We start from the raw sequence: 21,936 nt of genomic DNA on the forward strand, positions 1-21,936 counted from the left end.
CCTACAGCTGAACTATTTTCTCGTATAACTAGAATTGTAAATATTGGATATATTTGGATTATACGTGCAGTGATGTCTAAAAGATAAAGTTCATACGGTATTGAGCGTCCAATATTCTGCATATTTCTATAGTTTGGCGTAGCGTAGAACTAAGTCGTTGAAACTTAGTTGATTATATAGAAAAATGTTTGTATAAAGAGATAATAATTAATTAGACGTTTTATGGCGGTGGTGTGATATCTCCTCTCCAATACCGAGGTATAGCAGTTATACCTGAAGGGCTTATCTTTTCTTTTCTACAGATTAAGGTGGGCTCCGAACCACCAAGCAGTGGCATTATTACATAGATAATGCTAATGTTGGTAAATGAGAATTAACGTGCTCCAACAATAAGATAAAGTATGGTAGTTATGATCAACTTTCAACCGTATACTTCTTACCATACCTAACTAACTGTGTATTGTTAGGGATAGGTAGCTTGGTGTATAATTTAGTTAGGATTTTATACATCTTCAAATATTGTATTAAATGACTGTTTTTACAAGTGAGTAATTACGATCCAAGCAAACCCAAAATTGTTTCAATACATTTGTGTTGAAATTCTTCAACTTCAGAGAACTCTATCGCATATTGAGAACTTCCTTAAGGCAACTGACTATAAAACGGGTGTTTCTACGCAATAGCTCAAGGTTTATGGTGAATATTATGTTCATTCTAAATCATTCAAATTTTACAATTTGCGATATTGAAATTTCCTCCGTTTACCTATTCTATACAGTTTTGCATCAAGATATCCATATTTAATCAATTTCCCCCGGTTTTCACCATCTACGTCGTTGACAGCTGAGTCTATAGATTTTCCTTCTCCTCAAGGGCTCCTTACCTCTCGAGGCGAACCTAAGCGTTGCCCTGGCAACCGCTTGGGAATGTATCCTGGCGCCGAGCTTTGTGAGCGAATTCGTCCTACAATTTCCCTCCTGCAAACAAAACCGCTGTTGGGTGAGAATCCCAAACTCCTTCCAGATTTCCAGTTTTCAAATAGACTTCCACTGTTATTGCTGTAGAATAAATTCTTGCTGTGATATCTTATATGATAGCGCGATAGCCTGGACAACTTGGTGAATCTTATGCTATAACATTTTCTGTGAAACCAGTCAAATACATCGGTAATTGTTCTTAGTGCGTCTATGCTTTTGGCAAGCGAAGATAGTGTGACTCAAAATACTGTACTAATGAAACGATAAAGTAGTATCTCTTCCTTACTACTTTCCAAATACACAAAAAGCGTCCTGGAATTAATTTTCCTTGAAAGGCACACTTTCGTTGAATAGTGGTTAGATCGTAGAGCTTATGTCTAAAAGCTTGCCAATGTGGATACTATGTGATCTGATACTGAACAAGGATAGGTCTCTGAGGCTATGCATTGGAGAACCTTCTTTCAAAGCTATTTATTCATCGTAAAATACTATCATGCGAGTTCAGAGACATGTTTTACGGTTATCTTTAAATCATACAGCTAAATAGCGACCTTTTTGACCTAAGATGTTGTATAAAATTACTCCTAGCTCAGAACACACGAGTAAAACAAAAAGTATAATTTTTTATTACGTCATGTTGGAAGTACAGTGGCTAGGAAAAATCCATTTTATTTGTAATAAAAAAAAATATTGTTCGACTTCCCAAATAAACATTCAACATAACTTAAATTCAACTGATTAACTTCAAAAAACTGTTATGGTTAAACTTATAAAGCATCCAATTTTCAAACAAGAACCGAAATTGAAAACGTTTAATTAATTTAAATACTCTGACATTTATACAGCTAAAACAACAGATTGGAAGAACTGTATTAAGTTCCGTATAATATCCAGCATTTTTCCAGTGATGGAATCAGTTGGAATGAATTATGAATCGGTGGGCGGAACGTTATAATTGACAGCGCGGCTAATATCTCGTTCACTTGTTGCTACCCTTAGGTGAAGGACGCTCTCTGCCAAATAGGAGTCATTAGTTCGATTTTCTGTGTCAACATCCCTTCTAGCTAGCTTTTGGAGCAAGTTTCAGGAAAAGGTTACATTGTATCTTTGTGTCATTTTAGCGAATTTCCCAAATAGGGAATAAGCTATTACCGTAGGTTTCATGGTAAGACTTGAACCCGGGACCGATTTACTTTTTCATTTCGATGTCCCTAGAAGCCAAAAACAACATCCGTTCAAATTCATATATATGTTTATGGTGTTTATGCTTGTTTAACCTAATGTTATTTGAAGAGATTTAATTTAAAATCAAATCAAATAAGATTCGATCATTGTCAGCTGATGTTTAGTAAATAATTTAAAAGATCACGGAAAATTGTGCCCTTGCTTGAAATCGTTTACGGTTAAAATAATTTTGTAATTAATATTTTAGAGACGTCTTTATCATCCTCAGAAATGGAAAAAAATACAATGAGATCTAATTTACTATACCCAAAATTTGGCATTCGGCCAGCTGATCCATTTACTATTAAAATAATGTATTTGTTATGTTTTGTTTTTCAAAATATAAAGTACCGCAATTAATTGTCAATCGTTAAAAAGATGATTTTATTTTATCCTTTACAAAAATGTTGTTGTGTGTTTTTCTAATTTGGACCGTCGCGTTTTGGACTTTGTTTTTTTACATTACCTTGTTTACGAAATGTGTGAAAACGACTACTTAACTTTCAAGCTAACTTGCAACCAGAGAAAACCAACCAGCCGGTTCGATGAACTAAAGTCAAAATTGAAAAGGAAGACTCTTCCTTTCTTTACCCCTAAAGAAGTCGTCGTGCACAACAGCGAGAATGATTGCTGGGTTAGTTTTCTGGGGATTGTGAGGGATTTGACACCTCTCGTTCGAGAATATCAGGGAACTAGAGAAGTGATGCCTGTGTTAGCGTTCGCTGGCAAAGACATTTCCCACTGGTTCGACCCCAGAACAGGAGAAATTAAGCATCACATTCATCCAGTGACCGGAGTGCGAGTGCCTTACACGCCTCACGGGCCTGTCCCTCATGTACTTCCCCAGGTACCTTCCTCGGAATGGAGACCCCTGGACACTCTCCCATGGTGGTTCGACGTGGACCTGGTCGTGGGGTATGTAACCCGCGCCGCTCGACCTATCAGGATCAACAACACACTCACCGGGGAGGAGGTGACCTTGGAAGTTTGTTCGGAAGACACCCTGGACAGGATATTGCAGCGATACTCTATGTTCAACTCGTCAGCCACAGGGTACACGTGGAAGTACGAGACGAGAACTCTCAACTCTACATGGACCTTGGATGAGAACGGTATACCAGACATGAGGCTCAAGTTGAGAGAATTGAGACTTCCTGAAGACCTGTACGTGCCTTGTTTGATGCTATACTTTAACGATGATCATCGCGATTAAAATCATTAATTCGGACTTATTTGAAATGGATGGTTAAAAATCTACTTACGTATTCTTTAATTTATTTAATACTATTAAATTCTGATTGTTAAAGTATACTGCACTGTTTGTATGTTTGGGATGATAAGATAATAAATATCGATGGTGTAAACGAGACGTATAATCTCTATTCTTGATCGAAATCTCAAATACTTTTATTTTGGCACTTGTAAAGTGGATTTAAGCTTGCGGGTCTTGTGGTTTTGGAATTAAACTTAAGTCCTGTGTTCACAATCTGCCGTTTGAACCGAAAACCGCTTGTTTGTGTCTTGCAATAACTTTGGTGAATGCCTTTATTTAGAGGTAGATTTTTAACTATATAAAACACATAGATTATAGTGTTTCTTTTGGTCAAACTAGTTTTCAGTTTAATGTTATTACTATTTCGTGTGCGTCTACTGTGAATTTCATTTTACTATTGACTTATTTAAATAAAATGGAATAAAGCAGCTGTAAAATAGAGCGATAGTAGGTTTTTTGCAACGGGATTTATCAAAAGGAGTATTTTGTAATCCAATGTCTTTCTTGTACTTGTATAAAATAGCACCTAAATTGTAATGAATTATTCCTTGGAACAAGGTAGCCTACTTACTATAACTACAAGACCCTTTCGATAAAAGATCTGCGATTATTATCCTGGTTTTAGCTTGAGGTAATATTCCGACCATCTTAGGCTCGCGCCCGGTCCTAAATCACAGGATTAGCAAACATCTCAAGTAGTAAACACACTATCTTTTATTTGATTTTATTCTATTTATTCTATTTTATTTAGAAAACAATGCACAGTAAGTACCTGCGGTAAAAGAGGTACGTTGAACACGTGGTATGGTGGCGGCGTTGTGACCGTATTGATCGATCTTACGCCGGACTGTAGCCTGTAGCCCCTCTCGCGACCCACTACATTTACACCATTACACCAACCCGTACATACTCTACGAACAAAAATGTAAAATATATGGGGTCTATATGTCTTTCTAACACGCAAAACCACCTTTACAAATCCAGCTAAATCCACCTAAATTATAAGCTCTATTAGATTATTCCCTTTTAAATAACCAGAGCTCTACCTCATCCCTCGTCATCTGTCTGTTTTCAACAATAACGCAAACCCCTAAGGACCTAATCAGTACAAGTAGTGCGCGAATATATTTATAGTGGTTCCCAAGCCTTATTAATATTTCGATTTCGATCTACTTCTGCCCCTGGGTATTCAATATTCTAAAAGTTAGGCTTATGCCCCGTCACAAAACGCAGATAAAGGCACTGTCATATATATTTTAGGCACTACTGTAGAATGTACGTTCTTTATGCATTACGAAACAGTTTATCCAACACTGTAAGTTTTTGGTATACCTTTCTATATCTGGTATGATTTCTGTCTTGTTTCCTGGGGTTTCAAAGTTCTAAAAGAATGTTTTGGAATGAAAATACCTATTAGTCTCAATGTACAAAATAGAAAACTACAATGTTTACATTTGCTGTATTTTTGTTTTCAAATGTATTAAAAATTATGCTTTCGTACAGCTGACTAAAACAGTAAAACAGCATTCTTCGTAACATAAAGTTTCCAGCTTTCTATAAAGACCATTGATGATAGAAGCAGTTTTTCCTTCCTTCCACCACGAGTTTTTCCTGTAATTATGGGTCATGTTATATATTGATAATAACTGATTTATACACTAGCATAAGTATCATATTCTGTGGCCATACCTTGTTTCTATTCACGGACAAAGATACTAAAATTACGCAAAACACGTAAAAAAAGCTATTAGAAGACTATTAGAACTGTTTTAGGATACTATAAAACGCTTATAAATAAATGGTCTATGAAAACTAAATCTACCAACTAAAATAATTCTTAACTGATAGAAGTTTATTTTGTATGAAACCTGTGTATATTGTAGGATACCTAAATTAGCCCATTCTACACTCATCTATATATATATTATATAGACTCGATTTTAGGTTTTTTACAACTCGACTCAAAGCTAACTGGACAATAGGGATAACTAAAATTGTACTAATGTTTATATATATAACATAAATAAAAATACATCAATAATATAAAAAAGTATCTCTACTCCCAAGGCATCAATAGTAGGGGGGTGAATATGAATTAATGTGACAAATAAAAATCACCATACATCAGTACATCATCAGTACGGAGATGCAAGCAGGATTTGAATGAATGATGAGCGAGTTTACTAAAACTGACAAGAATAAATATAAATCCATGGAAAATAAACTAATAACAAATTTGTTCTAGTGAGCAAATATTGTAACGCTTTATTAGCTCATTCTCGCAGCGTTACAATGTAAATTTATTTCCAAACGTGTCTTTGAAACGAAGCTTCATTTGTAACCCCCGCAACCCCAGCGTCGCACCTCCACGATGGAACAAGCGTATGTTAATGATTGTATCGTGTTGCAGGGTATATCTACAACCCCAAGGAGGCCAGGATACGCAAGGCGCTGCGAGAACAGAGTAGAGTCCGCAACCCCAGCGTCGCACCTCCACGATGGAACAAGCGTCTGTTAATGATTGTATCGTGTTGCAGGGTATATATACAACCCCAAGGAGGCCAGGATACGCAAGGCGCTGCGAGAACAGAGTAGAGTCTGCAACCCCAGCGTCGCACCTCCACGATGGAACAAGCGTCTGTTAATGATTGTATCGTGTTACAGGGTATATCTACAACCCCAAGGAGGCCAGGATACGCAAGGCGCTGCGAGAACAGAGTAGAGTCCGCAACCCCAGCGTCGCACCTCCACGATGGAACAAGCGTCTGTTAATGATTGTATCGTGTTGCAGGGTATATATACAACCCCAAGGAGGCCAGGATACGCAAGGCGCTGCGAGAACAGAGTAGAGTCCGCAACCCCAGCGTCGCACCTCCACGATGGAACAAGCGTCTGTTAATGATTGTATCGTGTTGCAGGGTATATCTACAACCCCAAGGAGGCCAGGATACGCAAGGCGCTGCGAGAACAGAGTAGAGTCCGCAACCCCAGCGTCGCACCTACACGATGGAACAAGCGTCTGTTAATGATTGTATCGTGTTGCAGGGTATATATACAACCCCAAGGAGGCCAGGATACGCAAGGCGCTGCGAGAACAGAGTAGAGTCTGCAATCCCAGCGTCGCACCTCCACGATGGAACAAGCGTCTGTTAATGATTGTATCGTGTTGCAGGCTATATCTACAACCCCAAGGAGGCCAGGATACGCAAGGCGCTGCGAGAACAGAGTAGAGTCCGCAACCCCAGCGTCGCACCTCCACGATGGAACAAGCGTCTGTTAATGATTGTATCGTGTTGCAGGGTATATCTACAACCCCAAGGAGGCCAGGCAGGATACGCAAGGCGCTGCGAGAACAGAGTAGAGTCTGCAATCCCAGCGTCGCACCTCCACGATGGAACAAGCGTCTGTTAATGATTGTATCGTGTTGCAGGGTATATCTACAACCCCAAGGAGGCCAGGCAGGATACGCAAGGCGCTGCGAGAACAGAGTAGAGTCCGCAACCCCAGCGTCGCACCTCCACGATGGAACAAGCGTCTGTTAATGATTGTATCGTGTTGCAGGGTATATCTACAACCCCAAGGAGGCCAGGATACGCAAGGCGCTGCGAGAACAGAGTAGAGTCCGCAACCCCAGCGTCGCACCTCCACGATGGAACAAGCGTCTGTTAATCATGAATCGCCAATCTTTCGTCTCGCCTGTTGTAAGTACATTCGAAAAGCAGAATTCTTTCTATAATTTATCTTAGAGATAAGGCCATAGTACTGTATTAGTCTTTGAATTATTTTAAGTAAAACAACGACGTTCGAAGTATCAGTACGGAACTATTATCTCTTAATAGTTGAAACATTTTGAAATATATATTGAAATATTTTGGCACAGTCAAACAGTAAAATGACCAGTTATAAGGAGTGTCTTGGTGGATCATCAATTAGTCGTGTGTTGTGCGACATCTTTGGTTGGTTGGTTGGCCTTTGGTTAGGGATTTCTTACCTGAGGAAGGGACTAGGTTCAGGATCGGGAAAATTCGTAAACACTTTGTTTTTACTAATCGTGATGGAAAATGTCCCCAATATTTTGTTTGATACCCTTTCATCGGAATTTCATGGTTCAAAACTGGACCCAGCTGTCTCTGATCATTGGGCTGATCCTGTCCACTAACAAAGCCACACAGATATTTCACTCCATTCTACACTCATCCTTCACTCCGTCCCCAACTCAATTGATGATTCCAAACCATTTTTCAAAACCATCTAGTGTACAGTACCATTTCTTGAGAGATCAAGTTTATAATTTTTCAGAATTAAGTAAAGCAACGCTTCGCTAATTATGTTTTTTTTTATCCTCAGGGATTCACCTATCATCAATATTAAAGACTAGCTGTACCCGCGGGCTTTGCCCCGTTTAACTTCATAAGTATTCGCATGGCTCAATCACGTCCTGGTTGAAGTTCGTGCGCTACGCTCACTCACCTTAGGTTGGAGCTCGTTCGCTGTTGGGAGCTCACTTGTTTTCAGGTTAGCTCGTTCGCTACGCTAACTCGCCTCCAAGTTGATGTTCGTTCGCTACCCTCACTCACCTTTTGGTTGCAAATTAGCTGTTGTCATAAATTTAAAAAAATAATAGTGCTGCACCCTGTTGGTAATCCTTGTAACTTTAATGCTATTGAACATCACAGAACAGAACCAACTTGTTTAATTGAAAAGCTGTTAGGATTCATTAATTCCTTTTTAATATGGAAAATCATGAGGTTAACATGGGAAACTCTAGAGCCACTGGGGCGGAGCCCGAAAGGCCGATCAGAATAAAAACTACTTAGTTTTCCTATTTAATGCCCAAAGAATCGGTGTACAGAATTTCAGCCTCCTAGGTAAATGGAAAGTGGGAGAATTAGTGATGAGTGAGTGAGTGAGTCAGTGAGGACTTTGCCTTTTATATTGCGTGGAAAGATAAAAATATTAAGTCATTGACATCCCTTTTATTGTTTATAATACTTTGATAAAGGTTTTTATGTTTTAATATTTAACATAAGAGAATTTAAACGTCGTTATGTGCACAGGTGTGCTGCGATTGGGGTTTAATACATTTGTACTTATTCAAAAGTAAAATAGTTTTCTGTGCTGCACTCTGTAGAAACACTGTGGCACTATTTCAAATCATGACTAATGCTAATACAGAATGTTGTGATTATTCAAACCTACAAAACAGTGTTGGTAAAAGTAAACATCTGATTTTAAATTATATTTATGAGCTGTTGGCCCGTCCTACGTACGGGAATCGAGTAGTCAATTAAAACGGAATGGTTCAGAACATCTAGTTTACACGCACAGTGACAAATTCTGGCAGTTTTAATGGGGGCCAACTGCCCCCAAAACAACCTAATTAACAATCAATTGTTATTTTTTAGTTGTTGACCTTATTAACAAATTTCACGTGACTACCTCGTCTTTCTTCCATCCGATTATAGACCTAAAATATAGCGATATGCATTTTAAATTCGATAATTTTACCATAAAATAGCAGTTAACTTACGTCGATTTGAAAAAAAAACTTGAAGCGAGATTGGAGACCGATTCACACACACTGGTATTGAGTAGAGTTGCAACAATTGCATATACAACTTATATATGTACTTGCCGCACCTTTACCTCCGTGACCACAGACTGACACCTTATGAGGATTCTGGCCACCCATTCTCTTCTATCCACTGTCTCTTCTAATTTAGATCCCGGTCTGAGGATGTATTTCATAACTTGGTCTTTCCACTTAATTCTTGGTCTTCCAAGTGGTCTTTTATCTTGTGGTACGATGGAATATACTTTTAAAAGTTGATTTATCTCCTATCCACCACGCATAGCCTGCCCATCCAAGCCTTTTACTTCTGGAAAGCACCCCTATATCTGGGTGTTTACACATTTCTCTTAGCTCTCTGTTTGTTTGTATCTCGACCTCCGTTATCTTGAACTGGTCTGTATATTTTGTCTGCACTTTTCAATACTACGGGGAGAATTATGGTATGGTATGAGTCGACTTTGGTTTCTACTGCACCTTGCAGCTCATTAGACAGTTTTGTAGAGACCTACTACACCAATTGACGCTTTCATTACAAACCAAAATTATAGTATGACTCACATAAATTCGGACATACAGAAAAAGAAGTATCAACACGTAAACCACTTATATCTTAAACGATTAAGCAATAAATTTCTGAAAAAAAATTTCCCAAATATCAGATGAAATTTCCATGGCATAAACTAAATAACTTACTTACACAGTTTGCATTTACGACAAAACTTGATTAAACTGTTTGAGATGTATAGATCAAAATAACACATTTCCTGATAAAGCAGATCCTTCACGGTAGAAAAAAAACTAAATTTTAAAGTGAAATAGTATGCAGGCCAACACCGAAGAACAATATTTTTGTATACAAACAACTTGTAACATAAACATTTCAATGACAGTTTATAATCAGCTGTTAGTTTAACCAGCACTGAAAATACTTTGAATTGCTAGCGTCGGCTGCTAGACTTTTTAAAAATTAAAACTTAATTTATAAAAAACTGAGACCCTAAACTAAAATTATGGCTTCGACATTCCCTAGCTCTCAAAATTATCTTTCTTTCAACACAAAAATCATGAAAATCCGCCGAGTGGTTGATTCAGAATCGTGAAATAAAAAAACACCGTTTCGTTTTAATATTATAGATAGAAGATTTGTAAACATTGTAGATCAAAAAGTCTGACATTGGCCCACTTAAAACCCTCTGGGGCAGGGCCCTTTTGACGGATCTGCACCAAACTTCACTTGAACCATCCTTGAAAGATGCTTAATAATGCCTGAAAGTTTCATTACAATCTGTCGAGCGGTTTCGGAGTCCATAATGTATATACATATATACACACATACATAGTTCCTCTTTTATAGATATAGATTTTACAACAAACCTGTACTATTGGTGCATCACTAAGTTCAACTAACTGTGTGTTTGAACATCATTTAAATACGGAGGTAAAAATAATATCAAAGAATTTGGAAATATGTTTCTTACACTTTCAAACTTTAATTTTAATTATTCCAAGAGGTAATACAGACCCCTTCAAGACTGTATGGGAGTGTGTAGAAAGGCTATCGTAAAGACCTGGAACCTCCTTTGTCGCCAACAGGGTGCGATTCGGTTTACACCGCAGTTTACACGGTAACGGTGTGATCCATACCTTGTAGAGTGCCTATGTCTATGGCCCTCCGATATATCTGCTGTTTATTGTATTCTTTATATTCCATTCCACTCCTGTTCTGTCAGATTTTCTTTGTTTATGGTTACGGTTGTAGTAAGGGCGTCGCAAGGTACAAGTGGTAGATTTAACTCGTTTAGTCCAAGTCGTAGGTTTCGCGGTCGTAACGAAATGCATTGTGATCAAACATTTAATACGTGTGTATTCAAATACGCTATGTGCTTTTGTATACATTCACAGCATGGTCAAATAAAGATAGTGACTATTGGAGGCACGTTTGGGAAAGGTTTCAACACATTATCTTGGTGCTGGATATTTAATAGCGTCTATCATCAAACTTTCGCGATCAGTACATTTTAGGGCGTTCGCAGTTTTTTACGATTTAACCGTTTATTTTGAGTTTTAAATTTTTTGGGAATATTAATTGTTGAGCGATGTGTTTTAAAATGTGTATTTGGCATATTAGAAACGTGTTCAACCAAGGCCGCAATCTAGTGCGGCCTTGGTTCAACCGTTTGGCGTTTACCACCTTCTTTGAAAACGGGTTGAACTTAAGTACAGACATTTTTTTAACAAACTTGACAAGAAGTGATATCTTAAATACTTATTTTGTAGTTCTTAATTCAAAAATACCCTCCCGTTAAATTATCATTAATTAGTTTCAAGACTTTGTCGTTTAAGCTGATTTATTTCTGGAACCCTATTTTAGATGTTCAAATTTGTTGTAATGAAGAAAAATCGGATGCAGACTCCCTTTTCTTAGTAGAGTCAATGCTATGCCATGCAATCCAAATACAGTATATTCAAAACAGGAGATTATTAACTAGGACTATTGCACCTACGGCCACACGTAAAGTACAAATAAACAAAAATAGATAAACAAACTGAACTTTTTGCTGAGATGGCGTAGGCAATGGAGGAATCTGCTAACACAACATTCAGTAAAAGTGAAGAGATATCTTGGCTATTGCTCCACTTCGATGTTAGCCATAAACGTTGAAAACCTTTAACCCGTTATGTGGTTTGCCCATGCAACATAAATGTACTCGTATGTGAGATGTATTATAGATATATCTTTATCCATGCAATTTTCGTTATGTAAAAATTACTCTTTTTATTACTAGAAATTTAAATTTGTGTGGGTGTTGGTGTAGATTTTTAAAATGTAAAATGCTTATTAACATTTCATTTAGGTTTTGTCCCAGTCTTCACTCCTACAGCCAGTAGTTGGGTTGAAAAATTGAACATAAAAACTCTATAATTTGGAGTTCTTATAAAAACCGCACTTTACTGTTCTGGATCAATAATATTTTTGAAAATTTCTGCACTGGCTGTGAATAAACATTTGTTATATTAAATAAATAATTTAGTACGGTAATAAATACCCCCGCCACAGCAAACCTACAGACTAAGCGAATTTCCATCTACCTGATTGGATTTTCAATTTAAATCTATTTAAATAACATTATCTTTAGCGAGTACCTAGGTTTGCTGCTACATTGAAACTAGCAAACTACAGTAATAAAGTGTGTTTTAGCAAAATATCAATAGCTTAGTATAAAATAAATAAACTTGCCAAGTTATATCAAAAGATATCCATAAACATGCAAACTACAACAGCTAACTTATCTATCTATCTATCTATAATATTAAAACGAAACAGGGTTTTTTTATTTCACGATTCTGAATCAACCACTCGACGGATTTTCATGATTTTTGTGTTGAAAGAAAGATAATTTTGAGAACTAGGGAATGTCGAAGCCATAATTTTAGTTTAGGGTCCCAGCTATTTAGAAATTAAGTTTTAATTTTTGAAAAGTCTAGCAGCCGACGCTATGATTCTAAACTAGCTTTTGGTGTAATAAATTTGTTTAACATAACAGCTGTAAACATTCAGCGTTTATAACACAAATTCAGCATTTGGATAAAATTAAAAGACATATACTAAGGGTTGACTTATTTATACTATGTGCAATGCTAATCATTGATACGTTCAATCCTTCGAAAAGAGGATGACAGATTATTTAAATATACATAGGTAAAATACTAGGATGTTCAAAGGATTTTTTTAATAAATCTTTGTAATCTTCGGTTTGTTTTAGTGCAATATAATTTTCTTTTAACTAACAGCTGGTTAAATATAAAAATGCTCTGTAGAACTATGAGGTTATTTTATTTACACTGATTTGTCATTGATTTTTAGGAAATAAGTAAGATTAGTAGACCACCGAGAAAAGTAACACCATCGATGTATACAAGTCGTGGCTCTGTACACGAGTCTTAAAAAAAGGATATGCAAATAATTATACTGCTAAACTTTTTTAGGAAAGGGTAGGAAAATCCATTTTTTAAACGTTTTAATTCATCTTGGTTTGTTTACTATCAATGTTTTTGAATGATTAAACTTTGTTTGGATTAGGCCCGAAAATATTGATGTCATGAAGAAGGAGATCAAGAATCCTCAGGAATACAATTTTAAATTACCACCACAACCCAGACGGATTTTATCCAAAGATATACAGATATGAACGGCACAGATTGAGCACAACGTCATCATTGACCTAGGATATTGCAATTAGACTAACCATCCTTTTATGAAATCTAAAAAGTTGTTTGGCGTGTGTTTAGTTGTGGTTACGTTTGGAGGCGCTGAATATTTTACAGTTTAAATAAATGAATATGGGGAATTACGGTGTACATTGACGTACGTAGGACGGGCTAACACCTCGTATATATAAAATCCAATGTATGTTTGTTTGTCCTTTATGGACTCCGAAACCGCTCGACAGATTGTAATTAAACTTTCAGGCATTATTAAGCATTATTCAAGGATGGTTTGTGTGAAGTTTGGTGTAGATCGGTCAAAAGGGCTCCACCCTAGTGGCTCTGGAGTTTCCCACGTTAACCTTATAAGTACTCATATTTAAATTGAATTAAAGAATCATAACAGCTGGTTCAACTAAACTATTTCATTCTGTGATGTTCAATAGCATAAAAAGTTAATAGATTTACCAACAGGGTGCAGCACTACTGTATTATTTTTTTAATTTATGACAACAGCTAATTTGAAACCTAAAGGTGAGTGAGCGTAGCGAACGGATTTCAACCTGGATCCGAGTTCGCGTAACGAACGAGCTCACCTGAAGGCAAGTGAGCGCAGCGAACGAGCTCTAACCTAAAGGTGAGTGAGTGTAGCGAACGAACTTTAACCAGGACGTGATTAAGCCATGCGAACGAGCTCATCTTGAAAATGAACGAGCATTTGACATAAAACCACATTAGGACAGGACGACGTCTGTCGGGCCAGCTAGTTCTCCATAAAAATAACACGGGAATTTTAAATTTACAATTTTTTAAATAGTCTTCATATCCAATAACCGTAAAAAAACTTCAATCTACATTTTTATTGATTTTTATTATTATTATTAAAACGTTTTTATTAGCTCGCTTTCTTGTCCGGTACAAATTTTGCAATCAATTTTATACTAACTTCCCGATGAGCTAGAGACTTGAAACTTGAAACATAGCTCACAAATGGAAGACAATACAATACTAGATAATTTAATTTTCATATTTCCCTTGGGCTACGCCCCATGGGTTTGTTTTTATTAATTTGCTTTCTTGCAAATTTTGATACTTCCCAAAGAGCTAGAGACTTGAAACTTGAAACATAGCTCACAAATGGATGACAATGCAATATTATATCATTTCATTTTCATATTTCCCTTGGGCTACGCCCCATGGGCTTGGTTTTGTTAGCTAGCTTTCCTACAAATTTTGATTTCAATTTTAAATGAAGTTCCCGATGAGCTAGAGACTTGAAATTTGAAATATAGCTCACAAGTGGATGACAATGCAATATTATATAATTTGATTTTCATATTTCCCTTGGGCTACGCCCCATGGGCTTCCAAAATTTCCTTGTTTACATTTTGAAAAAATGTAAATATATCAACAAATTTAAGTCAGCTGTAAATACTAAAATTTGACAGTTCGAAGAACAGAGGTTAAGAGGTACAGGTTATGCTCCCAAGAGATTATTTATACAAACAAACATTCCAAATAAAGATAAACAATCTGATTGCAGATATAAAGGTGTTTGCTAATAATGTCAATTTTTATTTATTTAGTATTCTATAAAAAAACAATAAGTTAAATAGATTGATATATTTATAGTTAGTAGGTAGGCCATACATTCAATCTAATACATAATTATACGAAAAGAAACTCAAAGAAACCTTAGATTTCCCACATGCCTCTGTCTTAATCTCATATAGATGCTTGAAATAGATTTAACATCCACACACATTAAAAACTAAAAAGTAGAAAATTATTTGTAAATAAAAAACCTTTTTAAATCAAAACGTTTTTAAACGCACTAAAAAGTAGAAAATAATTTATAAATATGTGGAGAGTATAAATACTTGTAAGATTTAAAACGAAAAACGTGGGGTGCATGCAATAGATAATTTACAATTACCTTCTTCTATTTGAACTAATGTATAATCATCAATTGCATGCACCCCACGTTTTTCGTTTTAAATCTTACAAGTATTTATACTCTCCACATATTTATAAATTATTTTCTACTTTTTAGTGCGTTTAAAAACGTTTTGATTTAAAAAGGTTTTTTATTTGCAAATTATTATACTCTTTAAATGGTAAAGATAAATTAAGAAATTTGATGTTTTGATGGTTAAAATTGAAAAAAAACCATATTTTACCCCATAAAACCCTCATAAACCCCCGTTCCCATGTTCCGATCATGCTGGTTCGCGAACTCATTCTACATACATACATATATACATATATACAAATTTGAACGAGTAGTGTTTTTGGCCTCTAGGAACATCAAAATGAATAAGCATAACGGTCCCGGGCCCAGTTCTTACCGTGGAAATTCGCTAAAATGGACCAATTTAAGCTAACCTGATGAAACTTAACAACTAGAATAAAAAATATTTGAAAACCTCGATCTCCATCGGAGAGCGATTTAAATTCAAGCAAAAACGTGTGAACGATGATTTTTATTCTGTTTACCGCTTGATAAGCGTAGTCTAAGGTCGCATTTTACAACCACTTTTATGCAGTACTGAAAACCACTGTTAGAGTCACGTACGGTCGTTGGTTATTGCAATAAGTGGTACATAATGTGCATTGTATTGTTACGCAACGGAGTCTGAAAGGGACAACGCAGTTCCAAGGATCGTTTGTTGGCGATTGGTTAACTTGGACAATGTTATGGAAACTGAAATTGTAGTAAGTACCAACATTGTTCATTCTATTGCATTTTGTTAACAAAAATGTGATTCGCCATGATTGTAGGGGAAGTGGAAGGATATATTATACTGTACAGTAAAAACATTTAGAATATGCATACAACGCTTAATCCAAACTTTGCTGGTGTAGCGGTTCAGAGATCGGTCGAAATAAGTGCAGAGTCGAAGTATGGATTCCCGGCAGTCATAAAACGCTAACACTGCAACGTTCGACCTTCCAGACATGTGGGACGTTGTGAAATTGTTAAATATTTAGTTGCAGTACGGTTTTTTTCGTTTCAACAGTAAATGTTTATAACATATTTCATGAAGCACAACTATCTTACGAGATAGGTTTTACATTCGTGAGTAAAGCCAATGAACCTTATTTTCCGTGAACGTTTCAGTTGTAACTAGTTTATACGTTTTTATTGACCGGAATTGTTATATTTAGGTTTAATTAAATTTTGTATCGCGATTAAAATATTTTCAAAAGAGGAATGCAATCCATTATACTTCTAAGATTGTCATACAGTTTCAAACTTAAACTATTGAATATAGTTTTACAAATTTACCAAAATCGTTGCTAATGAATTTAACAATATTTAGCACTACATTGCAATTACATACACTACATAGTTACATTGCATTCATTGCTAATGTTATGTCGATAATGTAAGAAATTTCTTTTCAACGTTTATCAGGAAATTGGCTAATATGCTAATACGCAATAAACCCACATACTACTTTAATAGGTACATTATAGTTGTTTGAATTTTGGTTATAGACTGTAAAAGACATTGTTACTTTTAGTTTTGAATTAAAAGCATATTTTATCTCATAATTTATTACACACTAATTTTAACGCAATAGGTAGTTGCACTACAAAATGAAACATCCCGCATTACGGCATCTAAACAATAATTAATTACAATATAAACTACGTGATAACCAACGCGCGTACGTTAGTGAAAGGGTAAACTGATGCAAGGAACCGGCAAAAGGCGAAGCTAATACATCGGGAGGGAAGAAAACAAGCATAACCTCGATAAACGGAATCGAAAGGAAAAGCGCGGCAGCGAGAAGAACATGCTGGATTGGGTCAATGGAACATAATAATTGAAATGAGGAGCACTGACCTAGTGCAGTTTAATGTAGAAATATTATTAGGCATGCGGCGCACGCAGGGTGAGCAACAAGTGGTAGGAGCGAAGGGTGGTTGTAGGGTGACAGGGGGCGAGGGATCGATGCTGGCCTAGTTCCCCTTTCCTAATTACACATACCCTTCGCAGATTCTACTCTCCTGGTGCCCCGGCGCTGCTTCGTCGCCGCCCACGCTTTTGGGACATTCTTGCTAATCCTTCGCGGGATGTTTATCGTGGCTGTAGGGTGACAGGGGGCGAAGGATCGATGCTGGCCTAGTTCCCCTTTCCTAATTACACATACCCTTCGCAGATTCTACTCTCCTGGTGCCCCGGCGCTGCTTCGTCGCCGCCCACGCTTTTGGGACATTCTTGCTAATCCTTCGCGGGATGTTTATCGTGGCTGTAGGGTGACAGGGGGCGAAGGATCGATGCTGGCCTAGTTCCCCTTTCCTAATTACACATACCCTTCGCAGATTCTACTCTTCTGGTGCCCCGGCGCTGCTTCGTCGCCGCCCACGCTTTTGGGACATTTTTGCTGATCCTTCGCGGGATGTTTATCGTGGCTGTAGGGTGACAGGGGGCGAGGGATCGATGCTGGCCTAGTTCCCCTTTCCTAATTACACATACCCTTCGCAGATTCTACTCTCCTGGTGCCCCGGCGCTGCTTCGTCGCCGCCCACGCTTTTGGGACATTCTTGCTGATCCTTCGCGGGATGTTTATTGGGCTGTAGGGTGACAGGGGGTGAGGGATCGATGCTGGCCTAGTTCCTCTTTCCTAATATTACACAGACCCATCGCAGATTCTACTCTTCTGGTGCCCCGGCGCTGCTTCGTCGCCGCCCACGCTTTTGGGACATTCTAGCTGATCCTTCGCGGGATTTTTATCGTTGCTGTAGGGTGATAGGGGGCGAAGGATCGATGCTGGCCTAGTTCCCCTTTCCTAAATACACATACCCATCGCAGATTCTACTCTCCTGGTGCCCCGACGATGCTCATGCTCATGCCCATGCTTCTGGGACATTCTTGTACCGACGGTTAACTTTTGAGTACGGGGGTGTTGGCCTGTTATACAGCAAACCGCTTAGATTTATTTTTATATTTGAACAGCTATCTCAGTCTACAATATTTGTCAACATTGCATCAAATCTCATAGAATATTTTTCCATACGGAAGCTCGATTATACCTCTTGCCAACCCGGGTTTTTACACGCAGTTATTACGATGCAGGGCTTCGTGTTACTGCAAATCTATATATATATAAAATCCAATGTATGTTTGTATGTTTGTATATTTGTATGTTTGTCCTTTATGGACTCCGAAACCGCTCGACAGATTGTAATGAAACTTTCAGGCATCATTAAGCAAGGATGGTTTGTGTGAAGTTTGGTGCAGATCCGTCAATAGGGCTCCGCCCCAGTGGCTCTGGAGTTTCCCATGTTAACCTTATGAGTACTCATATTTAAATGGAATTAAAGAATCTTAACAGCTGGTGCAACTAAACAATTTGATTCTGTGATGTTCAATAGCATTAAAAAGTTAATAGGTTTACCAACAGGGTGCAGCACTATATTTATTTTTAATTTATGAGAACAGCTACTTTGCAAAAAAAAGGTGAGTGAGCGTAGCGAACGAACTTCAACCTGGAGGTGAGTTAGCGTAGCGAACGAGCTAACCTGAAGGCAAGTGAGCGCAGCGAACAAGCTCCAACCTAAAGGTGAGTGAGCATAGCCAACGAACTTCAACCAGGACGTGATTGAGCCATGCGAACGAGCTCATCTTGAAAATGAATGAGCATGTGACATAAAACCACAATTGTGTACCAGAAATGGAGAAGGCTGAAAGTGCCACAAAGTAAAATTTTCAGTATTCAATAAAAACTGTATATAAGTTAAACTGTATGCTTTAAAAATCTGTAAAATTCATAAAAAATACATCATACATTTTTATTTGATTTACATACAAAAAAAATTAATTAAACATATTTAACTTGATTTTAAACAGGAAAAGCTGAAAGTGCCATCGTACTTTTTTTTGTAAACGCTGTAAGTGCCATGCCTTGTTTGTTAAAATGCTGTAAGTGTAGCACTCACTACCCAAAATAAGATGAATGTTCATAGTGGATTTCCATTTTATGCATAACAGCTATTTTTTAGGTTTTACTTTTTTAACCATAGTGGGAAAACAATGTTAAAAAATGGGTTAAAAAATTTTAATTAAAAACTTTTATTAATTACAATATTTTTAAAAGGTATTACAAAGTTATCAAGAGGTATTATAAAGTTGTCTATGTATTAAACTATTGTCTCTCTCTTACTTGTCCCCTATTCTTCACAGTTTTCTTAAAAACAACTTTTTTTTAACAAACAAAAAAATGTAAAATAAAAAAAAATATTTGTTACAATACTTTTTTAAGAGGTATTATTACGTATTGATTGAGTTAAGAGGTATTAACTATGCGCACTAATGCCCAAAAACGCTGGAAATACACGACGCTTTGTTACTGACTCGCGACAAACCGTATAGCCTACTGCTGTGCAAAGGCACATACATCATGGCGGGCGGCACTTACAGCCTTTTCCACTGCCGGTCAGTGGGCACTTTCACGGTGCTGCTCCTTGCGGCTGCTCTAGGAACTACTAGTATTTTTTCCGGCACTTACAACATTCTTTAGGCTATTGGCGATGTCGCTTACTACACATTCCACGCAAAAACTCAATTTTTTATTTTTTGGCACTTACAGCCTTTTCCATTTCTAGTACACAATTGGACAGGACGACGTCTGTCGGGCCAGCTAGTATTAAATATAATTTTTGTTGTTTGTTATTACAGACTTATAACCAATTTCAATGGATAAGAAACAATCAAATTGTTTGTACCATATATGACTGGCTAAATAACTAATGAATTACTGATTTAATAATGTATCGATTATCCAAAGTAAAAGACTTAACATATATTTTTCACAGTTTTAATTTGTCTAGTATTTATTACTATAGGCTACTTAAATAATCGTTTTAATATATTAAAACGATTATTTTTAATTTGTTACGTATTGTTGTATAAAATAATTAAGTACAACTACTTATAGGCCTACGAGCTACTTATACGAGTCGATCATCTTATTGTTTATATTGCATACATGAATTAAAATTACCTAGTGCTATGGTATTATTGTAATAATTATTATAACAGATTAAAAAATAACCTGGCACTATCTTTCAATCCAGAATCCACGCGATAAGTCAAATAAACCAATATAATTTTAGTCGGACAACTTTGGTAACACTTAAAACAGTCAAACGTTAAAACTATTACACCAATCATAATACTGAGGCTGGCTTCTGATTGAATTAATTGCTGTATAATTGGTCCTCTCCCTCCACGTGTACATAATACATCTATACAATTGATTATCTGCAGGGTGTTGGTGTTACTGGGAGGGCGCGTTTAATAGCCGTATCAAAGCAGCGGTCGCATTAAACGTGCGAACGTCAGCTCAAAGCCACGTTTATTGTTTATTTTGTGGTTTTAATAAACACGTTTACACAACATTGGTAAGGTACCTTTTGACACCGATGTCATTTAGAGATGTTGGTGTGTATAGTGTACCTTTTTTGATTAATTGATTTTTGTTGGTTTTAGTCTAAGGTTTTAGTGAACGTATGAATTGAGTTTATCATACTAATTAATGGTATTGGTTGTATGTATTGAGGTAGTAGTTAGAGCGTGGGACTCGGGGACGAGTTTAAACGACCAAATACTATTGGTTTGATAACTACGTAAGAGGTTGTAATAGTTTTTTGACCCTGTGATTGGGAGTCCATTTCAGCTATGTAGTGTAAATTTTTTATCAAAGAGTTTTTGAAATATGACTATATATATTTAATATTTTAAATCAGCTTACTAATTTCACCACCAATCTCCTTATATACATTTCGAGGAATTAATGGAATCTTAACATTCAAGTGCATTAAAATTAGTTGTCACTCGATGAGGCTTTTGGCTTTGCATTTATAATAATTTTTTAGCTTTCCCCAAATTAATCAAATTTAGGACATAAAATATTTTTCTTTGTCTAAAGCCTTCATACCTACTTGTAAAAAGGAAATGTTAATAAAATCTAGGGGCTGGATATTATCTTGAAAGATCTTCAAATGTCAATGTATTAACTGCATGGATACGTTTGAGTTTGGGGGTTTTATTGCAATGACTTAACAAAATCGAATACTTTTCTCGTAAGAGATTAATAACACACTTCCAGACTGTACCTGGTAGTACCTTTTTACTATCAAATGCTGTCTTTGAATTCGATAATAATTTTTGGTTCTTAAACGATTTAGCAGTAAAATAATTACTAGATTTAGGTGAATACCTGTACCGAACCCCATTATTCATCATCATTCATTCACAAAATTAACAAGTTTTAATTTGAAAGATGTAATATACAACAAAATATCACCACCGAGAGATTTGGGAGAAATGTCATACTGAGTTTGGGTTAAGTTGACAATATTATGGAAGGTTTTGTAACGTCCCATTGTGGTGCGTATCTCGTTGTACTGTACAACAGGCCCTTCAATAAAGTTTGTATTACACAATGACGCTTGTTATGTGTTAAGTTGTACGTAGCTCGAATATATTACTCAAGGGTTCAAGATAAACATAATTGTTTGGTAAACAGCATCCCCCGGGTGGCATAACATTGCAGTTGTTCTTCTGTGTGAAATACAATACAATACTGACAATATCTATGTTACGTTATATTTATTAACACTATGCTGGGATAACCTTTAAATCATGCTTTCGTAACGGAAAGTTATCATCT

General features: G+C 36.6%; 2 protein-coding genes across 2 annotated transcripts in view; both read left to right on the forward strand.

Moving 5' to 3' along the window:
• The window catches only part of LOC128985068 (uncharacterized), a 164,277-nt gene that overhangs the window by 95,860 nt on the left and 46,481 nt on the right, over positions 1 to 21,936 (forward strand). Inside the window, exons 5-9 of the mRNA XM_054404441.1 lie at positions 5,885 to 6,034; positions 6,139 to 6,237; positions 6,393 to 6,491; positions 6,647 to 6,880; positions 7,036 to 7,175. Of these exons, the coding sequence (XP_054260416.1) occupies positions 5,885 to 6,034; positions 6,139 to 6,237; positions 6,393 to 6,491; positions 6,647 to 6,880; positions 7,036 to 7,175 (722 nt within the window). The remainder of the gene's footprint in view (positions 1 to 5,884; positions 6,035 to 6,138; positions 6,238 to 6,392; positions 6,492 to 6,646; positions 6,881 to 7,035; positions 7,176 to 21,936) is intronic.
• Positions 2,547 to 3,565, forward strand: LOC128986094 (cytochrome b5 domain-containing protein 1-like). The gene has a single exon (XM_054406220.1). The coding sequence runs from the start codon at positions 2,680 to 2,682 to the stop codon at positions 3,412 to 3,414; it is 735 nt and encodes a 244-aa protein (XP_054262195.1). The 5' UTR covers positions 2,547 to 2,679; the 3' UTR covers positions 3,415 to 3,565.

Source organism: Macrosteles quadrilineatus, unplaced genomic scaffold (genome assembly GCF_028750875.1).
Source record: "Macrosteles quadrilineatus isolate MER2022 unplaced genomic scaffold, UCM_ALF_1.0 Scaffold_2__2_contigs__length_208266976, whole genome shotgun sequence".
In the NCBI taxonomy this organism is placed as follows: Eukaryota; Metazoa; Arthropoda; class Insecta; order Hemiptera; family Cicadellidae; genus Macrosteles; species Macrosteles quadrilineatus.

Coding starts and splice junctions, on each gene's coding strand:
- LOC128986094 (XM_054406220.1), top strand. CDS start 2,680: ATGTGTGAAAACGACTACTTAACTTTCAAGCTAACTTGCAACCAGAGA.